Below are 20,905 nucleotides of genomic sequence, written 5' to 3'. Positions count from 1 at the left end.
GGTTTGGACGATTGATTAAATAAATGAATAAATAACAGTATTTTAATGACAAGCAAAATAAAATTATGATAACTGAAAAACCAGCAATGATTGCTGAATCTTCAGCAAATGATCTGTCAAACTGCCACAAGAAAATTACTGAATTTTCAGCAAAATAAATTAACGTTTCTTTTGCTGAAATTTCAGTTGTTTTGACAACCATTTTACTGAAATTTCAGTAAATCGTCTGTCAAAGTGACAAATATCAGTTAACTTAGAATTCAATCAAAACTAAATTACTGAATCGTTTACTGAAATTTCAGTAGATGAAAATTCAGTAAAACTTTACTGAATTTCAGCAAAAAAAAAAAAATGATGTGTAGGGTCGCAAGATTTTTCGCGTTTGTCGTCGGTGTGCAACAACAACAAAACCTAATCATACCATTTCAGCTCGATAAACATTGTAACTCGTCGTTCGCAATGTTAATCAGTACCTCACTAAACATCAACTCGTAAAATCATCTCAAGTTAAAAGTTACACTGTTTAATCCTTCATTCTTTAATTACAAATGATTTTGTTTCTATCTTTCCACAGCCGGCAGTCTAAGACTAAACCATTTCATTTGAAATTTAACAACCGATAAACGGGAAATGTCTCATCCGCAGCATCCAATTGCTTGCTTTGAGAATAATACATAATACCTTTCAACAAACACTATGATTTTGGGTCGCATCATCATCTTCTATGATGAATCCTGACCAAACACCCTATCCTACTAACAAATTTTCAGGTTCCTGGCGCTTGTGGGATGAAAGCACAGGGTAAACCAACTGCCCTAGTAGCAACCTGCGCTAACTAACATTCCGTCCCTTAAACTCGAGGTCTACAAACTGACATAGCGGGCGCCGTTGGTGGCCAATGACTGTGACCTATTCGCAACTGATCTAGTTTTGGCAATCATGGTGTTTTATCTTTTCGGCGCATTCATACATGCTGTTGATAAGGGAAACACCACTAGAAGCCTATGATCAGTAGTGCTGAAAGGATATTACGGTTCTGTTCAGCAACGGAGGGGCAACCATGGGTGGTCTCTCATGCTCATGCTCATGCTCTCATGCTTTGCGTGTGTGATTTTTTGAAATGATATTCGTGCAGTAGTAAGATGGAAACATAAAACATTATTACCTTCTTAGACCGTTGCCAATTTTATCTAAAATTTTCGTAATATTCCCGTTCTGCCAAGCGCATTGAAAGTTTTTATTTTTAAAAGAAATCAATCTCAGGATACTGTTAATGATTTCCTCACATTTTTATGCATGTCACGTAAAATTTCTCGAGGAATCCGGTAAAAATATGTTCAGACGTAGGTTCTTTGGTCCAGGCACCATCGAAACGGGTTTTAAAGTTTCATACGACATTTTCAAATGTTAGGCTAGGTTTTTTAAATTTTAAACTATGAGCAATTCCAGCTCAAATCAGGATTTTTTCTGGTACTTTTGTACCCGACCCTCTCCGATTTCAATGAAACTTTGTAGTCATGTTATCCTAGGCCTATATAAGCCATTTTTGTGTATATGGAGCCAATGGTACTCGAGAATAACATTTGAGAAGGGCGTAAGGTATTTAATTATTTTAGTATTTTGCAATTTAAAAATTACTGTATCTCGAAGCCGTTGCATCGTATCAAAAAGTGGTCAAAGACAAACTTGTAGGAAATTGGACGTGATAAAAATACACTGAAACAAAAATACACGCCACTTTTATGACATTTTTCAATTTTTATGTTTAAAAGTTAAATTTGAAGGTGGTGTCACGATGTTTTTTCGCTCAAAATTTTTGAGGAAATACCCTAAGATGTTACCAAAAGACTGACGAAAAATGCAGGATGGTATGTCTCTCCTAAAAAAATACAAAAATCATTTACTAAAACTGTTTTTGTGAAAAGCGGTCTAAACGTCAAAATTTTTGAAAACCGGTAGTGGAAATTGATTCTCCAGACAATTTTACATAAAAATCTCCATATTGACCATTGTTCTATGTCCAATCCTTAGGAAGATACAGCGGTTTTAAAAATATTTTTTTTGAAAAAACGGGATTTTTTGTGGTTTTTGGCAATTTCTATATGACGGACTTGGTTTTTCAGTCTCGTAAATATTTTTACCGGAAAGCTCGTCCAATTTCCCATAAGTTTGCCCTTGACAGCTTTTTGATTTATATCGTTTTTATATTTACGTAATCAAATTTACTATCCTGGTTTCTACCACACTGAAAAAAATATTCTATTTTCAGTTATAAGCAATTAAGCTTACATCTGTAAGCCCTTACATCCAATTGAAATGCTGTCAAAGGCAAACTTATGGGAAATTGGACGAGCTTTCCGGTAAACATATTTACGAGACTGAAAAACCAAGTCTGTCTTATAGAAATTACCAAATGACGTTTTTTCAACATTTTTATTTTCAAAACCGCTGTATCTTCCCAAGGATTGGACATAGGACAATGGTCAATATGGAGACTTTAATGTAAAATTGTCTGGAGAATCGAGTCCCATTACCGGTTTTCAAAAATTTTGACGTTTAGACCAATTTGCAAAAAACAGTTTTAGTAAATGATTTTTATATTTTTTTTAGGAGAGACATACCATCCTGCATTTTTCGTCAGTCTTTTGGTAACATCTTAGGCTATTTCCTCAAAAATTTTGAGCGAAAAAAAATCGTGACATCACCTTTAAATTTAAGTTTTAGACTTAAAAATAAAAAAATCTCATATTATTTTTGTATTTTTGTTTCAGTGTATTTTTTTCAGAAAGCCAAGTCCAATTTCCTACAAGTTTGTCTTTGACCAGCTAAAATCAGTTGAACATTATGATTTTTTTTAAATGGGGTTTACGTGAAAATCCATGAAAAAGGCAATTTTTTTGACCACCCAAACGGCATAGGCAACCATATAGGCCAAATAATAAAATACATGTCTGTCCAATTTTGAGCAATTAATCATTCTTATGTAAAGTTATCTGATCTTCACGATAAAAATATTTTGTGATTTTTAAAATCTGACCTAACATTTGAAAACGGCTGAAAATGCTTTTATAGCGAAATTGGGGTTAATTGGATCCTAGATGATTTTTGCGGTGCAAGTGGTTATTTTTACTGGATTCCTTGGACACTTTCACATATGTTACGTGCATTTTGTATGGCCGCATAAAGCCTCCGCTCTGAATACAGAGCGATTTTCAAGAAAAAATGTTGAAAAATGGAATTTTGTTTTTTTTTTGCTTTTCCTCATTCATTTTTCGAATTTTCCCACACAAACTTCGACGATAAAAAGCGACACTTAACCCTTAACCGATTTGGCTCAAAATTTTGCACAGGTACTTATTATTACCTAAAGTATCGAGCCAGGGGGTACCTCATACGATTTTCCAAAATTTTATTTTTTTTCTTGTCACCCTACTGTGCAATGATTGCATGTCAGACCAGAAAACTACCTATCTTAATCTGAGTTTGAAAGGCTTTCCGTTACAGTTTTATTACAATTTTCAAAAGCAAAATAGAATATCACATCAATTATTGGCTTTATGATCAATTTTTAATTTGATATAAAATTCCAAGTACCCATTATAGATAATAGGTAAGTAAAATTTTCTCAAATCAATTATTCAATCCGTTTGTTTTATGGTACGCTTTTACTTCATTATTCAATACACATACATTTTGAAGCACTTTCCCTCTAACGGTAAGAATGCTACCTCTTCAATTGTTCCTGTTGCAAATCCTTAACCTGCCTCCCTCCCCCCTCCTGTATCAAGCAAGCGGGCGCGTTTTTATAATTTTTTATTTAGACCTGTGTGCGATATCCTGTTTAAATTATAACACTTCTCTACGGCTGGCTCATCTCCTGCCGAGGACGAACGTCGAGTGCGCGCCGAGTCCGTCGTCCTCATCGCTTGGGCTTGAGTTTGCCTTCCTTCAGCTTTCAGTCGGGTGTCGGAAGCTCATCCCGAACGGACGCGTTTTTCCCTCAGCTCTCTCCTTCCTTGCGTTGTGTTCTGTTCAAACATCCCGTGTGGCTGTGATTGCAGCAGTGTGTGGAACAAAAAAGGAAAAGCTGTCGGTTTTTTTTCGTGAAAACCCATAACAAACTCCGGTTTGAGAGCAATTTGGCCAAACAAAAGTTAAAATTATAACCCTGCTAATCCTTGGTTTTAAGGATTTTTGTCTGTTCTCCAGTGTGAAGTGAAGTGCTCTCGCTCTCTGCTGACTAAAAGGATCTTGTCCGCGCGGAGGAAAAGCTTAAGTGGAAGGGGAGGGGAGGGAGGACCTAATTCCACCGACGACTACAAAATGAATGGGATTAACTCGCCAGGCTGGGTGCTGCTCGTGGTCATCGTTTGTGCGCTCTTTCGAGGTAAGCCACGTTGGTGCCTTACGCACCCCAGAGGCATTAGAATTTTGGAGTGAGCGTTGGCGTTGGGGAGAACAGCTGAACACGTGCATTTTGGGTGCTTTGTGATGTGATGGATTAGAAATCTTCTACACTAAACCCCCGGTGGTTGGTCACTTTTTCGTTTGACACTTTTTTAGTTTTAGTTTAGCACGGCTCTCACGCACACTATCAAAACAAACGTGTAAAAGGAGTGTCAAACTAAAAAGTGACCCCGTTCGTTTGACAACAGTAGGTGTCAAACCATCGGGGTTTGAGTGTACTGAAATTCTGAACATGGAATTTCATGGAACCATTTTTTGTTTTTTTTTTTGTGCACTGCAAATGAATCGACGTGATATTTTTTGGTAATAAAAACGAGTAAATTTCAAAAGAAAATTAAAAAGCATATTTTTAATTGATTATGTTTTACTAGCATAAGGCCGATTTACTGAAATTTCAGTAAAATGGTTTTCAAAATAACTGAAATTTCAGCAAAAGAAACGTCAAATTATTTTGCTGAAAATTCAGTAATTTTCTTGTGGCAGTTTGAAAATTTTCGGTTGCAATTTCAGTAAAATAATTTACTGAATGCGATTCAGTAATCATCACATTCACTGAAATTCGGTAATAAACATAAACATTACTGAAAAATCAGTAACTGGCTATCTGGGTGCTGAATAGTGGTTCGCAAAACGGCCTCAATTTTGAACTGTCAAAGTGGAACCAATTTACTGTTCGCCAAAAGTAGAAAGTATTGTGATCGATCTTTAAAAAAAAATATTTTATTTTTGCCAGAATGAAAAATGTGTGGCTTTTGAGGACCCGGGGTGAAGTCAAGAAACCTTATGAAAGTTGAAGGCGAGATAATAATTATGAATTAAAGTTGTTTATGGAGTCGATGCGGTTGAATTCATCCAGAAGCTGTCTTTATTGTTTGATTCCGTTTGATACCCTGGTTTAGTGAAAATCCTTTCTTTTTGTTGGAACAGCTTCGCAAGAATTAGCGATGTTTTTTCGTTCGATCAGGAAAACTGCAGTATTCCAAAATCTGGCTGATTTATCTGCGACATCACAGAATTACACTCTCGCCGCAGTTCTTCGTCACCCGTAAAAAAGAAAAATCTCTTCTAACCGATCGAAGCGCGACAATTTTCCAGGAAAAAATGTAAAAAACTAGACAAAATAAAACACATACAACTGATCATAAAACAGCTCATTCACCAGAAAGAAAAAAGTCATGTTTGTGCTTGAACATCCTCCTACTTAGTAAATGTAAACAAAGTGGGATCATTCGAAAATCCCAGTACGCATTCTCTCTATTCATCACCCAGCTGGCTATCTGTCAAACTGAAACGTCACTTTTGACTCATTGTTTGGAAGCTGCCGAGAGAAAATCCTCTTTCAAATGTGTTTTTGTAAGGTGATCTTCAGAAACAAAGGTAAGAAAAATGTTAAGAACAAATGCCTCGATGCTAACCACCTGTTTTTTAGATTTGTACGATTGATGAAATAAATGAAGGAATAACAGTATTTTAATGACAACCTAAATAAAATTTCGATAGCTGAAAAACCAGCAATGATTGCTGAATCTTCAGCAAATGATCTGTCAAACTGCCACAAGAAAATTACTGAATTTTCCAAGGGTTTCCAGCAAGGCCTCGGACTGGCAAGTTATTAAGAGCGAGTTTTTCACCGATGTGAAACAGGTCGTATCGAGGTGCTCCGATTTGGATGAAACTTTCAGGGTTTGTTTGTCTATGCATGAGATGAACTCATGCCAAATATGAGCCCTCTACGACAAAGGGAAGTGGGGTAAAACGGACTTTGAAGTTTGAGGTCCAAAAAACATGAAAAATCTTAAAATTGCTCGCATTTCCGTAAAACTTCATCAATTCCAACTCTCTTAGATGCATTCGAATGGTCTTTTGAAGCCCTTCAAAACGTGCTATAGACATCCTGGATTAGTTTGACTTTTTCTCATAGCTTTTGCAAATTACTGTTAAAAATGGATTTTTTTAAAACCTTAATAACTTTTCCCAACAGCCTCCAACACCCATACTCCCATAGGTCAAAAGTTAGGGAATTTCATGGACTATAAGCCTACGGTATTAACTTTTTGGCCAACCGCAGTTTTTCTCATAGTTTTACGGTTTTTCTAGAACAAACATTTTACAACGTTAGTTTTTGCCCTGTAGGCCGCCATAGCGGCACTTTTTGGTCTCAATTTTGACATATTCGGAATCCTCAGAAAATTTTAAATTAGGTTAAGGTGTTGTAATTTTGAATTTGATTGTAAAAAATGCCATTTAGAATTAATTAAAATATTATTTAGCATTTTGTCGGGTTAAGGGTAAAACAAGTTTTCGCCTACTTGATACAGCATTTGACGTATTGAGCATAGGCTGCATAGGGTAAATAAGATCTATTTCTTTTTTCAAAAATGTTTTATTTAATTATTTTTCAAAGCAATATTACAACTCCAATACTTCTAACTTACGTGAAATTGTCCGAGGATTCCGAATATGACAAAATTGAGACCAAAAAGTGCCGCTATGGCGGCCTACATGGCAAAAACTAACGTTGTAAAATGTTTGTTCTAGAAAAATTGTAAAACTATGAGAAAAACTGCGATTGGCCAAAAAGTTAATACCGTAGGCTTATAGTCCATGAAATTCCCTAACTTTTGACCTAAGGGAGTATGGGTGTTGGAGCCTGTTGGGAAAAGTTATTAAGGTTTTAAAAAAATCCATTTTTAACAGTAATTTGCAAATGCTATGAGAAAAAGTCAAACCAATCCTGGATGTCTATAGCACATTTTGAAGGGCTTCAAAAGTCCATTCGAATGCATCTAAAAGAGTTGGAATTGATGAAGTTTTACGGAAATGCGAGCAATTTTAAGATTTTTCATGTGTTTTGGACCTCAAACATCAATGCCCGTTTTACCCCACTTCCCTTTGTCGTAGAGGGCTCATATTTGGCATGAGTTCATCTCATGTATAGACAAACAAACCCTGAAAGTTTCATCCAAATCGGAGCACCTCGATACGACCTCTAGAACAAACCGAGCAGAATCTACAAATACTGCCTCTTAATAATTACTTTGATTTTTAGCTGGTAATTAGGTAATTCTTTAATTACTTAGTAATTCATGGTAATTAGAGTAATTTAAAGTAATTAATTGGTAATTAAAGTAATTTTTGAGTAATTAAAGCAATTGATTTTTTTTAAATTGTTCTTCTTCAACGAAACTATTTACTTTTTATATATAATTTATTATAACAGAATTTTATTTATTTGAAATAAAAGTGAAACACAAAGATTAAAGACTGGTTCTGTATGTAGAAGGCCTTATTCACTTCAGTTCTCTCCAAAAATTTATTTTTATCTTGTTGTTTTTCGAAGCTAATTAACAACAAAAGGCAACGCCATGATATATTACCCAGTGAAAAATGTTTTGTGAATCCGAAATGTATTAATTTTTTTAAGCAATTATAAAAATACGTTTCTTTTTTGAGCATGAGCATGAGCATGAGAGACCACCCATGGTTGTCCTTCTCCGTTGCTGAACAGAACCGTAATATCCTTTCAGCACTACTGATCATAGGCTTCGACTATCAAGTGGTTTTTCCCTTATCAACAGCATGTATGAATGCGCTGAAAAGATAAAACACCATGATTGCCAAAACAAGATCAGTTGCGAATAGGTAACAGTCATTGGCCACCAACGGCGCCCGCCATGTCAGTTTGTAGATCTCGATTTTAAGGGACGGGAATGTTAGTTAGCGCAGGTTGCTACTAGGGCAGCTGATTTACTCTGTGCTTACACCCCACGAGCGCCAGGAACCTGGAAACTTGTTAGTAGGATAGGGTGTTTGGTCAGGATTCATCATAGAAGATGATGATGCGACCCAAAATCATAGTGCTTGTTGAAAGGTATTATATTTTATTCTCAAGGCAAACAATCGGATGCTGCGGATGAGACATTTCCCGTTTAACTGTTGTTAATTTTTTAATGAAATGGTTTAATCTTAGACAGCCGGCTGTGGAAAGATAAAACCAAATAATATTTATTTATAAAATGAGGTGTTAAACGCAATGCTGCAATGATAGCGTAGTCTGATTTTTAATTATATAATCATTTAGTTCATGAATTTGTTACGGAATAGACGCGACGAACTCAACCATCAAGTGTCTTCCGATCTTCTTTCTGTTAGTTAGATAAGGTATTGATTTTCGTTGCCTCTCGAGCTACGATGCTATAGAGAGGACTTAACACACAAACAACCGAGTCGAGCCCTCCGAGCTACGGAGCTATGGGAAGGTCTTTTCAACACAAGGGCTTGAAGCACACAATAACTCACCGATTAATATGAATAATTTTCAAGATCGATCTTGCTTTATAACTACAGCGCGAAAAAACAGGACTGCGCGTCCCGAGAAGCACTGCACTTATCTTTAAAAATACGTTTCTTTTTTTTTGCAAGAACTACATTAGAATTGATAAATTTTTATGCTTTTGTTTCTAATAGGCAGTCAAAAATATTTGAAGTTTATGTGGATCAAATATTTAAAACCAAAACGTACTTAATTATCATTGATAAAAACAGAGTTTTCAAGTTCAAGTTTAAAAATCAATAAAAATAAAAATATGTTTTTTTAAATATTTTTTCATAATCTGCAGAAATTGACAGTCCTGTAATATCTCTCTATTAAAAGCTAAGCAATTTTCCCGAAAAAAATTCGAAATATTTCTGAGACAAATGTTTCAATGTTAAAACTCAAACTCAGTGAAATTAAAATTGACTAATATTCAGATGCAGAAATTAAATCCAATGTAAATGTCACATTTCGTCGCCATCGTGCTAACTTGTCGTACGTGCATTTTAGGCCAAATTGAGTTAAGAACGCCATTTTCTGCAGCTCACAATGCCTCATCTTTTGACCTTCACAGATCCCCAAAATTCGATTTCAATCCTGAGATATTCAATGAAAACCAAAAAAGCTCCGAAAATTTTTGTCACTCTACATATAAAAGAAGTTTCAATCCTGTCGTGCTATCTTGTCACTCTCTGAAAATTGATGTAAATGCGACAAAGGGCAAAGGGATTTCAGGTCAGGATGCGTTTGACGCACGTACAAGCTAGACTACCGTAAACATTTTTAATTATAACTCGAGACTCCAGCAACCAACTTCAACCAAACTTCGGAACAATGCACAGAATGGTCAGCCAAACAAAACGTGTTTGTTATTGTTTACATTGCGTGCTTTCGTTTTTGTTTATTCAAGGTCAAACATTAAAACGCGTTTTTCTCGGAACGTCAAAATGGCGGGTGCGACATGATAGCACGACGACGTCGATTTCACATTATTCGTATTTTCAGCAGCGGTTTTTTTTCATTTGCTTGAGAAAAAAAAACATGCAAAGTAATGTCAAACCAATATTTGAAAAAAAAATTAAAACTTAATGTTATTTTGATGAATTTCACAAAAATCAGGGGGCCTTTTTTCAAACAACTTCTATATTTCAATGGTATTCGACTTGCAATAAACTTAAATCAATTTTAAATTAATAATTAATTATATTTAAATTCATATATTGAAGTAAAACAGTACAGTATTTTTTTGCTTTTATGACAAACACGACTTCAAAAAACGTAAGTCGACTTAAATAATCTTCTTTTGCAATTGATTGATAAGGGTTTGGTTGATCGAAACGTGAAACATAATGGAATTTCGAATCAGATAATAAACAGGTTAAATTGGCCATAAAACAAATATTATTGTTCATATCAATTGAGCTACTTATTTTTTACCTGTAAATGGTATAATTAAATACTAATGTCAATTTTATAGTAAAATAAAAATTCCAAATTTCAAACCAATTAACTCGCTGTAGGATATTATGTAAAAATCACCCAAAGTTTCAGCGCCCTCCAGTGGGGGGCATTTTTTACGTTTGATCGTCTATAGCTATTTTCAATAAAAATTATACGCGAAATTCACAATATCCTGATTGGTACAAAAAAAAACAGCATAATTTTTGAAAGAGCGTTCGAATGAGCTATTAATAAAAAAATTAGTTTTGAACCGTAGAAATGAATACTTAAATAAAATTAAATGTTTTTTATCGTATTGAAAAGTAATTAAGTAATTTATGTAATTAATCATTTTGGACTAGTAATTTGAGTAATTAATTTGGCAGACTGGCAAGTAATAAACGCTTCTGGAAACCCTTGGAATTTTCAGCAAAATAAATTGACGTTTCTTTTGCTGAAATTTCAGTTGTTTTGACAATCATTTTACTGAAATTTCAGTTGATGAAAATTCCGTAAAACTTTACTGAATTTCTGCAAAAAAAAAGCAAAAAAAAAATGTTTGACTAGAAAATTAAATTTACATTTGAAAAATACTTCTCATAAATTTTGTTATCATGCATCGTTTTCATTCATTTCTGGCAGCTTCAACCTTCTTAGTCATTCGCAAGATCAATTTTTTCGAATTATATCCACTAAAAACCTTTTTTTATGAAAACATAGCTTTTTTACGGGTGTCATGACCAGTCATGACCAAGCTTGGCCATCTCTGAAAATATTTTTTTTCGAATAGATCGCAAAATTTACTACCGTCAGTGGGGGTGACATTGGGTCTGGGGGTTGAGATTGGATCAAAGTGATTTTTACGGATTTTACCTTAATTTTCTCAGATTCTATTCAATGTATCAAAATTCTGTTAAAAGTGTTGTGTAGAGGGCATCTTTAGATGGCCTAGCAGAAAAAATCTCGTTCCTAAGACAAATCCTGTGAGGCATCCACCGACCCCAAAAAATACATGAAAGTCAAAATTGATATTTTCATCTGTTTATATTTTTATTGTGTTCCGTTTCTTATTTTTTTATGTTTAAAGTAATTCCATTTTTGTTTATTTCTTTTTGAAAATCAATTTAAAATCTTGTACATTTTTTCTTGTACAACTGGTGCGAATCGGGAATACAGTCTGAATAAGGTCAGCAGTTTTTGGAGTACTTTAAAGCTTGAAATTTAGAAAAAGATGCACTAGTTTTGTTGTTCATCAAAAGAAAATCTTTGGATGTCCATTAAGAGAAAAAATCTGAAAGGAGCATGGCTCTGCTCTCTCGCGCACGAAAGATCGTTAAAAGGAATCTAAAAAAAATCATCATCTTGATTATTCGGCGGAACATCTTTTTCACTACTACTCTTGCAAGTGTAACGTCATACGTCGAAAAATGACCTGTCACATGTTTTAGATGGACAATATGTGTAAAAAAAGTGAAATAATTGATTTAAGTGGTGCAAAAAATCATCAGAAGATTGATTTTCTTGAAGAATTTAGGGAGCGATTTTCTTTTGCGTGATTCATCTCCTCTCTCTTTCGCGGGTGAAGAAAGTTCGCAAGCGAAAATGATTGTTTTGCGATTATTCCTTCCCTGGTTCTGTGTCTATTTAATCAGAAACTACCTAATAAAACATATCAAAATACTGTGCAGTAAAAACTGAATCAGCTGTCCCAATTTGCCCCATGTGTTCTGTTTTTCAATAAACTATCATGAACTATGTTATTCAACGCCGTTCCGGTGATGTCACGACAGTACTTCTTTTAAAACATATTAATTTTTGATGTTAATGAGTCGCGATCACTTAAAACTATGCAAACCTTTTTGCTGGTGATTTTCTAATCGAATAAGCATTATTTCATGCACCGTGCTTTGTACTTTTCAAATAAAAAAAAAAAGATCAAGCCACGAAGATTGCCGCAGCTTTTTTTTTTAATTGTACAGTCTAAATTTATTTTAATCCCACTCTCTTTATTGTGCTGCGATAAGCTCTTCTTTTTCTCTCTCTCTGTCCAAAACAGCAAACCACCGAAAATTCGGCGGTGCTTCCGCCAGACTAGTCTCCGCAAACAAACTCCCGAAAAAAAGCCCCCCCCGATTTTGCATCGAATGTTGGCGTGTATTTAGTCCGTGGTACAAATCCGATTCCGCCGGCGGGTAAAAAACCGCGCGAACCGGAAATACAAACGCACTTCCGCGCGAGTGGCACCAAATGTGGCGTTTAATTTCGGTCGTAGATAAAACAGGGATTTTTGCGTGCCGCCATCGGGTTTGGCGCGAATTTATGCTAATGCCCTCTTTCCGGTGTAGCTTTGCAATGGGGTTTTGTGTGTGTGTGTGTGTGCATTACGCAGCAGCACTGTGTGACCACTGACGAATTTATTGGGGGTTATCAAGCGGGATTATCGGTTGTTATTTGGAACGCATTAAACGTGTAAATTGCACTAGACGAATGTTTATGACCGTATGAATTGGGATAAAATGGGTAATTTTGGTCATTCCGAAAGTGCCCATTTTTTTATCTGCATAAAAGTTTTGCTTGGAGATCGAAGTTTAAAAATATTGGTTTGTCTATAAAAGTCTACAGTTTTGGAAAACATCTTTACTAAAAATATCGTGCCATCGAGTCCTGTGGTAGCGCTTCTATCTTGTAAGCGGTAGATCGGGAGTTCAATCCTCACCTTAGACAAGGATTTCGCCGTCCTGGGCTCCCAAGTGTACGAGAGTACGGCACGGAGTAACGGCGCCGGATACACATATTTACATTTAGAATTTGAAAGCGCCCGCCGCGGGATTCGAACCAGCAACCTCTAGATTGTGAGTCCAGTGCGCGGTTCGATTGATCCACACAGGCAGAAGTGCTCGTAGCGATTTAGTTTTTTGTTGTTTTAGTTAGTCTGATAAAGCAGTTATTCCTTGAGTAAATCAAGTTTCGTTTAAGTTTATACATTTGCAATTTTTAAAGTTTGTTTTTATTTCAAGGCTGTGTCTTCTTAAAAATCGTTGAAATATTTGACACTCATTCATTAAGTTCAACATGCAAAAAGGTAAGCTTTACCTGGCAAAAAGTGTCGCCTGACGTTGTTAGCACAACATTTCTCAGCAGAGCGTACCCTCCAAAAGGAATTAAATTACGCATGCAGCAGCACTGACTGACTGCGCGAAAAGCCCGGCTTTTTTGCATATCTGATCCAGTAATGCCATCATGCTCGGTGTCTGTCATTATCAGTAATCCCAGTTGAGATGCACACAAAAAACCAAGCCCATTTAAACAAAAGGAAATGAGTGTCAGCACGGTTAAAAACAGAATCAAAAATTTATTGAAAGTAGTAGAAAAAAAGATAAATATTAAATTTGCAAAGAGTATTTAAATAACCATAAAGTGAATTAATCGATGCTCAATTTCTCATTCTCATTCGCATTAATGTACACATGGTCGATCAAACTCATGTGTTCGAATCGAGGCATTAACATTACCGAACATTCAATCGCAATAAGTAGAAACGAAACACACGATAATGCTCGCCTCCAAGTTGTTCTACAAGCAGCATCGCCGTACTGTTTTATTCATGCCCCGATAAAAACACGATCCCGAATTGCATATCAATTGCATTTTTTATCAGCGCTATTTCATACTTGTTTCGGGGCTTTTCCCGTCGCGGTTGGAGGCAAAAAAAGAGAGCAGCCAAGCATTCTGGAATCGTAGAATGTTATTTAATGCTGTTGTGCTGTTCTGACAAACGGTCGGATCCGATTTAGGTTAAGTAGAAGTTTTATACATGACGGTGGGAGTTGGAACTTGAGTGCAGTTTGCTCAACAATAGGGCATCAATCTTGTGATTGGAAGTGAACATTGAATCATGGAAAGGGCTAGTTTATTGCTTAGAAGGATTGGCTACAACAAAAGTGAATCAGATTTCAACTAAAAACTAAAAACTAAAAACTAAAAACTAAAAACTAAAAACTAAAAACTAAAAACTAAAAACTAAAAACTAAAAACTAAAAACTAAAAACTAAAAACTAAAAACTAAAAACTAAAAACTAAAAACTAAAAACTAAAAACTAAAAACTAAAAACTAAAAACTAAAAACTAAAAACTAAAAACTAAAAACTAAAAACTCAAAACTCAAAACTAAAAACTAAAAACTTAAAATTAAAAACTAAAAACTCGACGAGATAAAGACATTTGGTGTCTTGGGGACAAATGATCAGGGTCAATAGGGCCCTATTATAGGGGCAGTTTTTGGTATGGTGGAAAAATTTTAGGGTGGTTTCGAACTTTTATTTTAGCGGGATGACGAGTTTGCGCTTTGGTGTCTTCAGATCATTTTGAGCAACTTTGCTCAAGGGCATAAAGCTCTATCTTCAAACGGGAAGTTTTTAGAGCCATTTTTATGAATCAGGTTAAGGTGTTTATGAATAAATGGGGGAACAAAAATCGAACTTTATAAATGAAGGTTATAAAAGATGCCTTTTTTAACGCGAGTGCATAAGACCCAAGTCAATATTATAATTTTTAGAAAAGTACTTCAAATGTTATCCGAAAATCCGTCATGTTATACATTTTTAGAAAGGTATTTGAAAAACCTTTCCAATGAGTCCAAAAGATAGATCTGATAACCCTATCAAAATTTATATGCACTTAAGTGTTATTTATACACTTTTTTTAGGTTGAATCTCAGATTTTTGATATTTTAATCTATCATGCGACCCATCGTTGAATCAAAATATATTTCCAAAGAGCTCAAAAAGACACCGTATACCACTTTAAGGGTGGATTTTCATGGATTTTTCGATGACCGACATCGAAAGCGGCTTTCGATGCTCGTGGTCAAATTTGGTCGAAAACTCATATTTTTCGACCAAGTTAAATGGTAAAATAGTTTAGATTGATTGTTCATGGCAGTACGAACAATAAAAACAAATACTAATTGCCGGAAAGCCCCGAAAATGTGATTTTCCTACTTTTGATTTTCGATGCACGAGCATCGTAAGATGACCGACATCGAAAGCATAGTCACTACCATGCTTTGCTAAAATGTCAGGGCATCGTAGTTCGATGCCTGTCCTGCCAGCCATATTGCTGCCGCGACACCATGGACACAAACCAAATAACGCTGTGAAATATTTCCGTGAATATTTCAAGCAGGCAAGCGTTTCAAGCGTTTTGTGGCAAACACATGAGATTTTTCCGATGCCAAAATGGCAACAATGGAATCGGCTGATGTTGATGTCGACAAAGTTTTGAAAAGAGGCGATAGGCTACCTCAAATTATTTTAAAGTGGGTTTTTACGTTTTCAAACAACAAGAAAGAATTTTGATTTCATTTCACAGCATGAAATGTATGTCATTCAAGGAAAATGTTGTTTGCCACCTATGATACGAGTGTTTCCCATAAACATAGAACATTTTTAAACAGTACGCTAGATCAAAGTGTGTACGGTTTACCATGCACGGAAAGTTGAAAACATGGAAAAAATAGATTTTTTTTCATATTTATTTTTATGGAATAAATATTTGATAATTGCATCATAGTTCTGGCTGAAGGTTAGAAGAGTGGGAGAAATTAAGAAGAAATGCAAGTAAAGAAAAAAAATAAAGAAATAAAGAAATAAAGTAATAAAGAAGTAAAGAAATAAAGAAATAAAGAAATAAAGAAATAAAGAAATAAAGAAATAAAGAAATAAAGAAATAAAGAAATAAAGAAATAAAGAAATAAAGAAATAAAGAAATAAAGAAATAAAGAAATAAAGAAATAAAGAAATAAAGAAATAAAGAAATAAAGAAATAAAGAAATAAAGAAATTAAGAAATTATGAAATTAAGAAATTAAGAAATTAAGAAATTCAGAAATTAAGGAATTAAGAAATTAAGAAATTAAGAAATTAAGAAATTAAGAAATTAAGAAATTAAGAAATTAAGAAATAAAGAAATTAAGAAATTAAGAAATTAAGAAATAAAGAAATTAAGATATAAAGAAATAAAGAAATAAAGAAATAAAGAAATAAAGAAATAAAGAAATTAAGAAATAAAGAAATAAAGAAATAAAGAAATAAAGAAATAAAGAAATAAAGAAATAAAGAAATAAAGAAATAAAGAAATAAAGAAATAAAGAAATAAAGAAATAAAGAAATAAAGAAATAAAGAAATAAAGAAATGAAGAAATAAAGAAATAAAGAAATAAAGAAATAAAGAAATAAAGAAATAAAGAAATAAAGAAATAAAGAAATAAAGAAATAAAGAAATAAAGAAATAAAGAAATATAGAAATAAAGAAATAAAGAAATAAAAATAAAGAAATTAAGAAATTAAGAAATTAAGAAAATAAGAAATTAAGAAATTAAGAAATTAAGAAATTAAGAAATTAAGAAATTAAGAAATTAAGAAATTAAGAAATTAAGAAATTAAGAAATTAAGAAATTAAGAAATTAAGAAATTAAGAAATTAAGAAATAAAGAAATTAAGAAATTAAGAAATAAAGAAATAAAGAAATAAAGAAATAAAGAAATAAAGAAATAAAGAAATAAAGAAATAAAGAAATAAAGAAATAAAGAAATAAAGAAATAAAGAAATAAAGAAATAAAGAAATAAAGAAATAAAGAAATAAAGAAATAAAGAAATTAAGAAATTAAGAAATTAAGAAATTAAGAAATTAAGAAATTAAAAAATTAAAAAATTAAGAAATTAAGAAATTAAGAAATTAAGAAATAAAGAAATCAAGAAATTAAGAAATTAAGAAATTCAGAAATTCAGAAATTCAGAAATTCAGAAATTCAGAAATTCAGAAATTCAGAAATTCAGAAATAAAGAAATAAAGAAATAAAGAAATAAAGAAATTAAGAAATTAAAGAATTAAGAAATTAAGAAATTAAGAAATTAAGAAATTAAGAAATTAAGAAATTAAGAAATTAAGAAATTAAGAAATTCAGAAATTCAGAAATTCAGAAATTCAGAAATTCAGAAATTCAGAAATTCAGAAATTCAGAAATTAAGAAATTCCGAAATTAAGAAAGAATTTCAGAATTTCTCAATTTCTAAATTTCTTAATTTCATATTTTCAGAATTTCATAATTTAAGAAATTCAGAATTTCAGAATTTCAGTATTTCAGTATTTCAGAATTTCTGAATTTCAGAATTTCTGAATTTCTGAATTTCTGAATTTCTGAATTTCTGAATTTCAGAATTTCTGAATTTCTGAATGTCTGAATTTCTAAATTTCTGAATTTCTAAATTTCTGAATTTCTGAATTTCTGAATTTCTGAATTTCTGAATTTCTGAATTTCTGAATTTCTGAATTTCTGAATTTCTGAATTTCTGAATTTCTGAATTTCTGAATTTCTGAATTTCTGAATTTCTGAATTTCTGAATTTCTGAATTTCTGAATTTCTGAATTTCAGAATTTCAGAATTTCTGAATTTCAGAATTTCAGAATTTCAGAATTTCAGAATTTCAGAATTTCAGAATTTCAGAATTTCAGAATTTCAGAATTTCTGAATTTCTGAATTTCTGAATTTCTGAATTTCTGAATTTCTGAATTTCTGAATTTCTGAATTTCTGAATTTCTGAATTTCTGAATTTCTGAATTTCTGAATTTCTGAATTTCTGAATTTCTGAATTTCTGAATTTCTGAATTTCTGAATTTCTGAATTTCTGAATTTCTGAATTTCTGAATTTCTGAATTTCTGAATTTCAGAATTTCAGAATTTCAGAATTTCAGAATTTCTGAATTTCAGAATTTCAGAATTTCAGAATTTCAGAATTTCAGAATTTCAGAATTTCAGAATTTCAGAATTTCAGAATTTCAGAATTTCAGAATTTCTGAATTTCAGAATTTCAGAATTTCTGAATTTCCGAATTTCCGAATTTCAGAATTTCAGAATTTCAGAATTTCTGAATTTCAGAATTTCAGAATTTCAGAATTTCAGAATTTCAGAATTTCAGAATTTCCGAATTTCAGAATTTCCGAATTTCCGAATTTCCGAATTTCTGAATTTCTGAATTTCTGAATTTTTTTGTTGTGCTCTTCTAAATGCTGCCAAACATTGTTAATATTAATATTATTTTGTTCTATCCGGAAATAAATTTTGAATGGTTCTAAATTAAAAGTTCCCCTGCATTTGTCTAAAATTTTTATCTTTGGTTTTTCCGTGCACGTGTTGCTTTGTGTTGACGTTTCCCCAAGCGTTTCTCTCCCATTTTCTACCGTTCCTTCTTGAAACGCTTGCGGGAAAAATGGCGGTCTGCCCGTTATTTAGGTTTGAGTCATAGCTAAGTCATAACGCCATCCAAGAGCATCGTAAAAATTTCGATGCTCGTGCTTACGATGTCGTTGCATGATCCATGAAAATCCAGCCTAAGGGGGAATGATTTTATTTCGACTGAATTTATTCACTATATCTCGGGAGCAATTCTCTACCAAAACCGGAAATGGATTTTATTTGTTTTTTTTTTTTTTATTTGGCTCAAACTTTGTGGGGGCTTTCCCTATGCCTAAATAAACTATTTTGTGTGATTGGTTCATCCATACAATTTTGGCTGCTGTCCATACAAAAATGGTATGTAAATATTCAAACAGCTGTAACTTTTGAGTGAATTTTCTGATCAATTTGGTGTCTTCGGAAAAGTTGTAGGTATTGTTGAGGACTTTTGAGAAAAAAAGAAGTACACGGAAAAAAAATTGCAAATTTTTTAATCAACTTTTTTTTTTCACTAAAACTCAATTTCCCAAAATACGTATTTTTTTATTTTCGAGATTTTTTGATATGTTTCAGGGGACAAAAATCCGCAACTTTTGAGCCATAGAGAAACATGGTCAAAAAATCTTCCGCCGAGTTAAGAATTTTTGAAAAAATAGTGATTTTTGGAAAAAATCGAAGTTTTATGCAAAAACAAGTTTGATATTATTTTTTAATGCAAAATTGAATTTGCAATCGAAAAGTACTTAACAGAATTTTTGATAAAGGGCTCCGTTTTTAAGATATAGCCACCGAAAGTTTGATTTTAGCGAAATATTTGCAGTTTTTCAATTTAAAAAAAAGTTACCATGAGTGACCGTTTCCAAAAAATTTTTTTTGAAAAGTTCAGAAAATTTGCTATAAAATTGTCTAAGGGTGGATTTTCATGGATTTTTCGATGACCGACATCGAAAGCGGCTTTCGATGCTCGTGGTCATATTTTGCCGAAAACTCATTTTTATCAATCAGGTTAAATCGCAACATGGTTTGGATTGATATTTTATGGTAGTATAAGCACAAACAAACACATACCCATCGCCGGAAAGTTGCGAAAACGCGATTTTCCGACTTTTCATTTTCGATGCACGAACATCTTCAGACGACCGACATCGAAAGCATACTCACGACCAGGGATGCCAGGTCTGGTGGAAGTCGAATCCGTAGACTTGTTAAAAAAATTCCAGGTGGTTGGTGTCTTGGGAACCCAAAATATTTTTATTCTAGCTAGGGGTTATAGAATTTTTTTTTTTTTTGGGAGGTTGATCCAGCCGCACATCGTTGATGTCGAAACCTCTAAACTGGGCCCTCGTCCTATCACGTCCGTCAGTAGTCTTGTCGTACATTACAACTAGAATCAGATCTGCCATTGAATTAGTACACTTCGACCAAATAAACACTGACGCTGTATGGATCTGACTCTAGAATAAATGCACAGTTGTGTGTTATTCATAAGTCCAAAATGTTCAATTATTCATATAAGTCCAAATATTCATTTGCGGATAACTACCTAACTTGAATTGAATACAAGATTTAAAGCAACCTATCCGAAAGCTACTCTTATCTCAAATCCCCGACATTTTAATTATTAACCAAAAAAAAACGTTTCTTTTAAAACCTGTCTGGCTTCTTAAAAAAAAAAAACAGTTGATATTTTACAAGTCGTGAATTGAAAAAGAGACGACCATTTGATCGTCAGAATTCCAGTAGATCCTCGATTCGCAACAATGGTCGATACAATCATAATCCGACAACCGTTAGTTCAACAGATCAACGAATTTAGTCCGATATCATTTCACTATTGATTGATCGAGACTCTATGAAAATTTTGACAAATAAGAATGGTTTTTATGCTACTTGAATGAAAATCACCGACTCTGATAGAATTACTAAATTCACTGTTACTAATTTTGTCCCTAAATAACTAAAGGCAAAGTATAAAAAGTTGATATTTATAGTTAAAATCCTAAATTCTACAAACACTATTTTTTAAACCCGCATCCTAACCTGACACCCACATTAAGATAGGGAAAAATCACATATGTAGCGGTTCATTGTACAAATGTGATATTTCCACTATCAGAGAACCTCCTTGTCTCGATGACAGCTTACCGGCCATCGATTAAGCCCTGAGACTACGCCAAAGTGGGTTCTCGCAGCATGAAGTGGTGTCCATGTGTAAAAATGGAAGCTTCAGCAATATACTGAACACTTCGATTTTAATTCCACATCGAATCAAATCATACTCTTTGCCAAACAAGCATCAAACCTATGACACTCATTATGACAAAGCTCAGGGAGCTAGGGGTTATAGAATTTCCAAAACAATTAGTTTTCTTTTTAAAGATTTTTTTTACTAAAATTTAATTAAGGTTTTATCAAGATCAACAAAAAAATAATTTCAAATTTCATGCCTAA

At 33.2% G+C, this 20,905-nt stretch overlaps 1 protein-coding gene across 1 annotated transcript in view; it reads left to right on the top strand.

The window, feature by feature from the left end:
* Positions 1-3,965: 3,965 nt before the first annotated feature.
* The window catches only part of LOC6047682, a 55,010-nt gene continuing 38,070 nt past the window's right edge, over positions 3,966-20,905 (top strand). The window contains exon 1 of the mRNA XM_038257019.1: positions 3,966-4,387. Within this exon, the coding sequence (XP_038112947.1) occupies positions 4,324-4,387 (64 nt within the window). The 5' untranslated portion in view covers positions 3,966-4,323. The remainder of the gene's footprint in view (positions 4,388-20,905) is intronic.

This window comes from Culex quinquefasciatus, chromosome 2 (genome assembly GCF_015732765.1).
Source record: "Culex quinquefasciatus strain JHB chromosome 2, VPISU_Cqui_1.0_pri_paternal, whole genome shotgun sequence".
NCBI lineage: Eukaryota > Metazoa > Arthropoda > Insecta > Diptera > Culicidae > Culex > Culex quinquefasciatus.
This window is presented reverse-complemented; position numbering and strand designations above follow the sequence as displayed.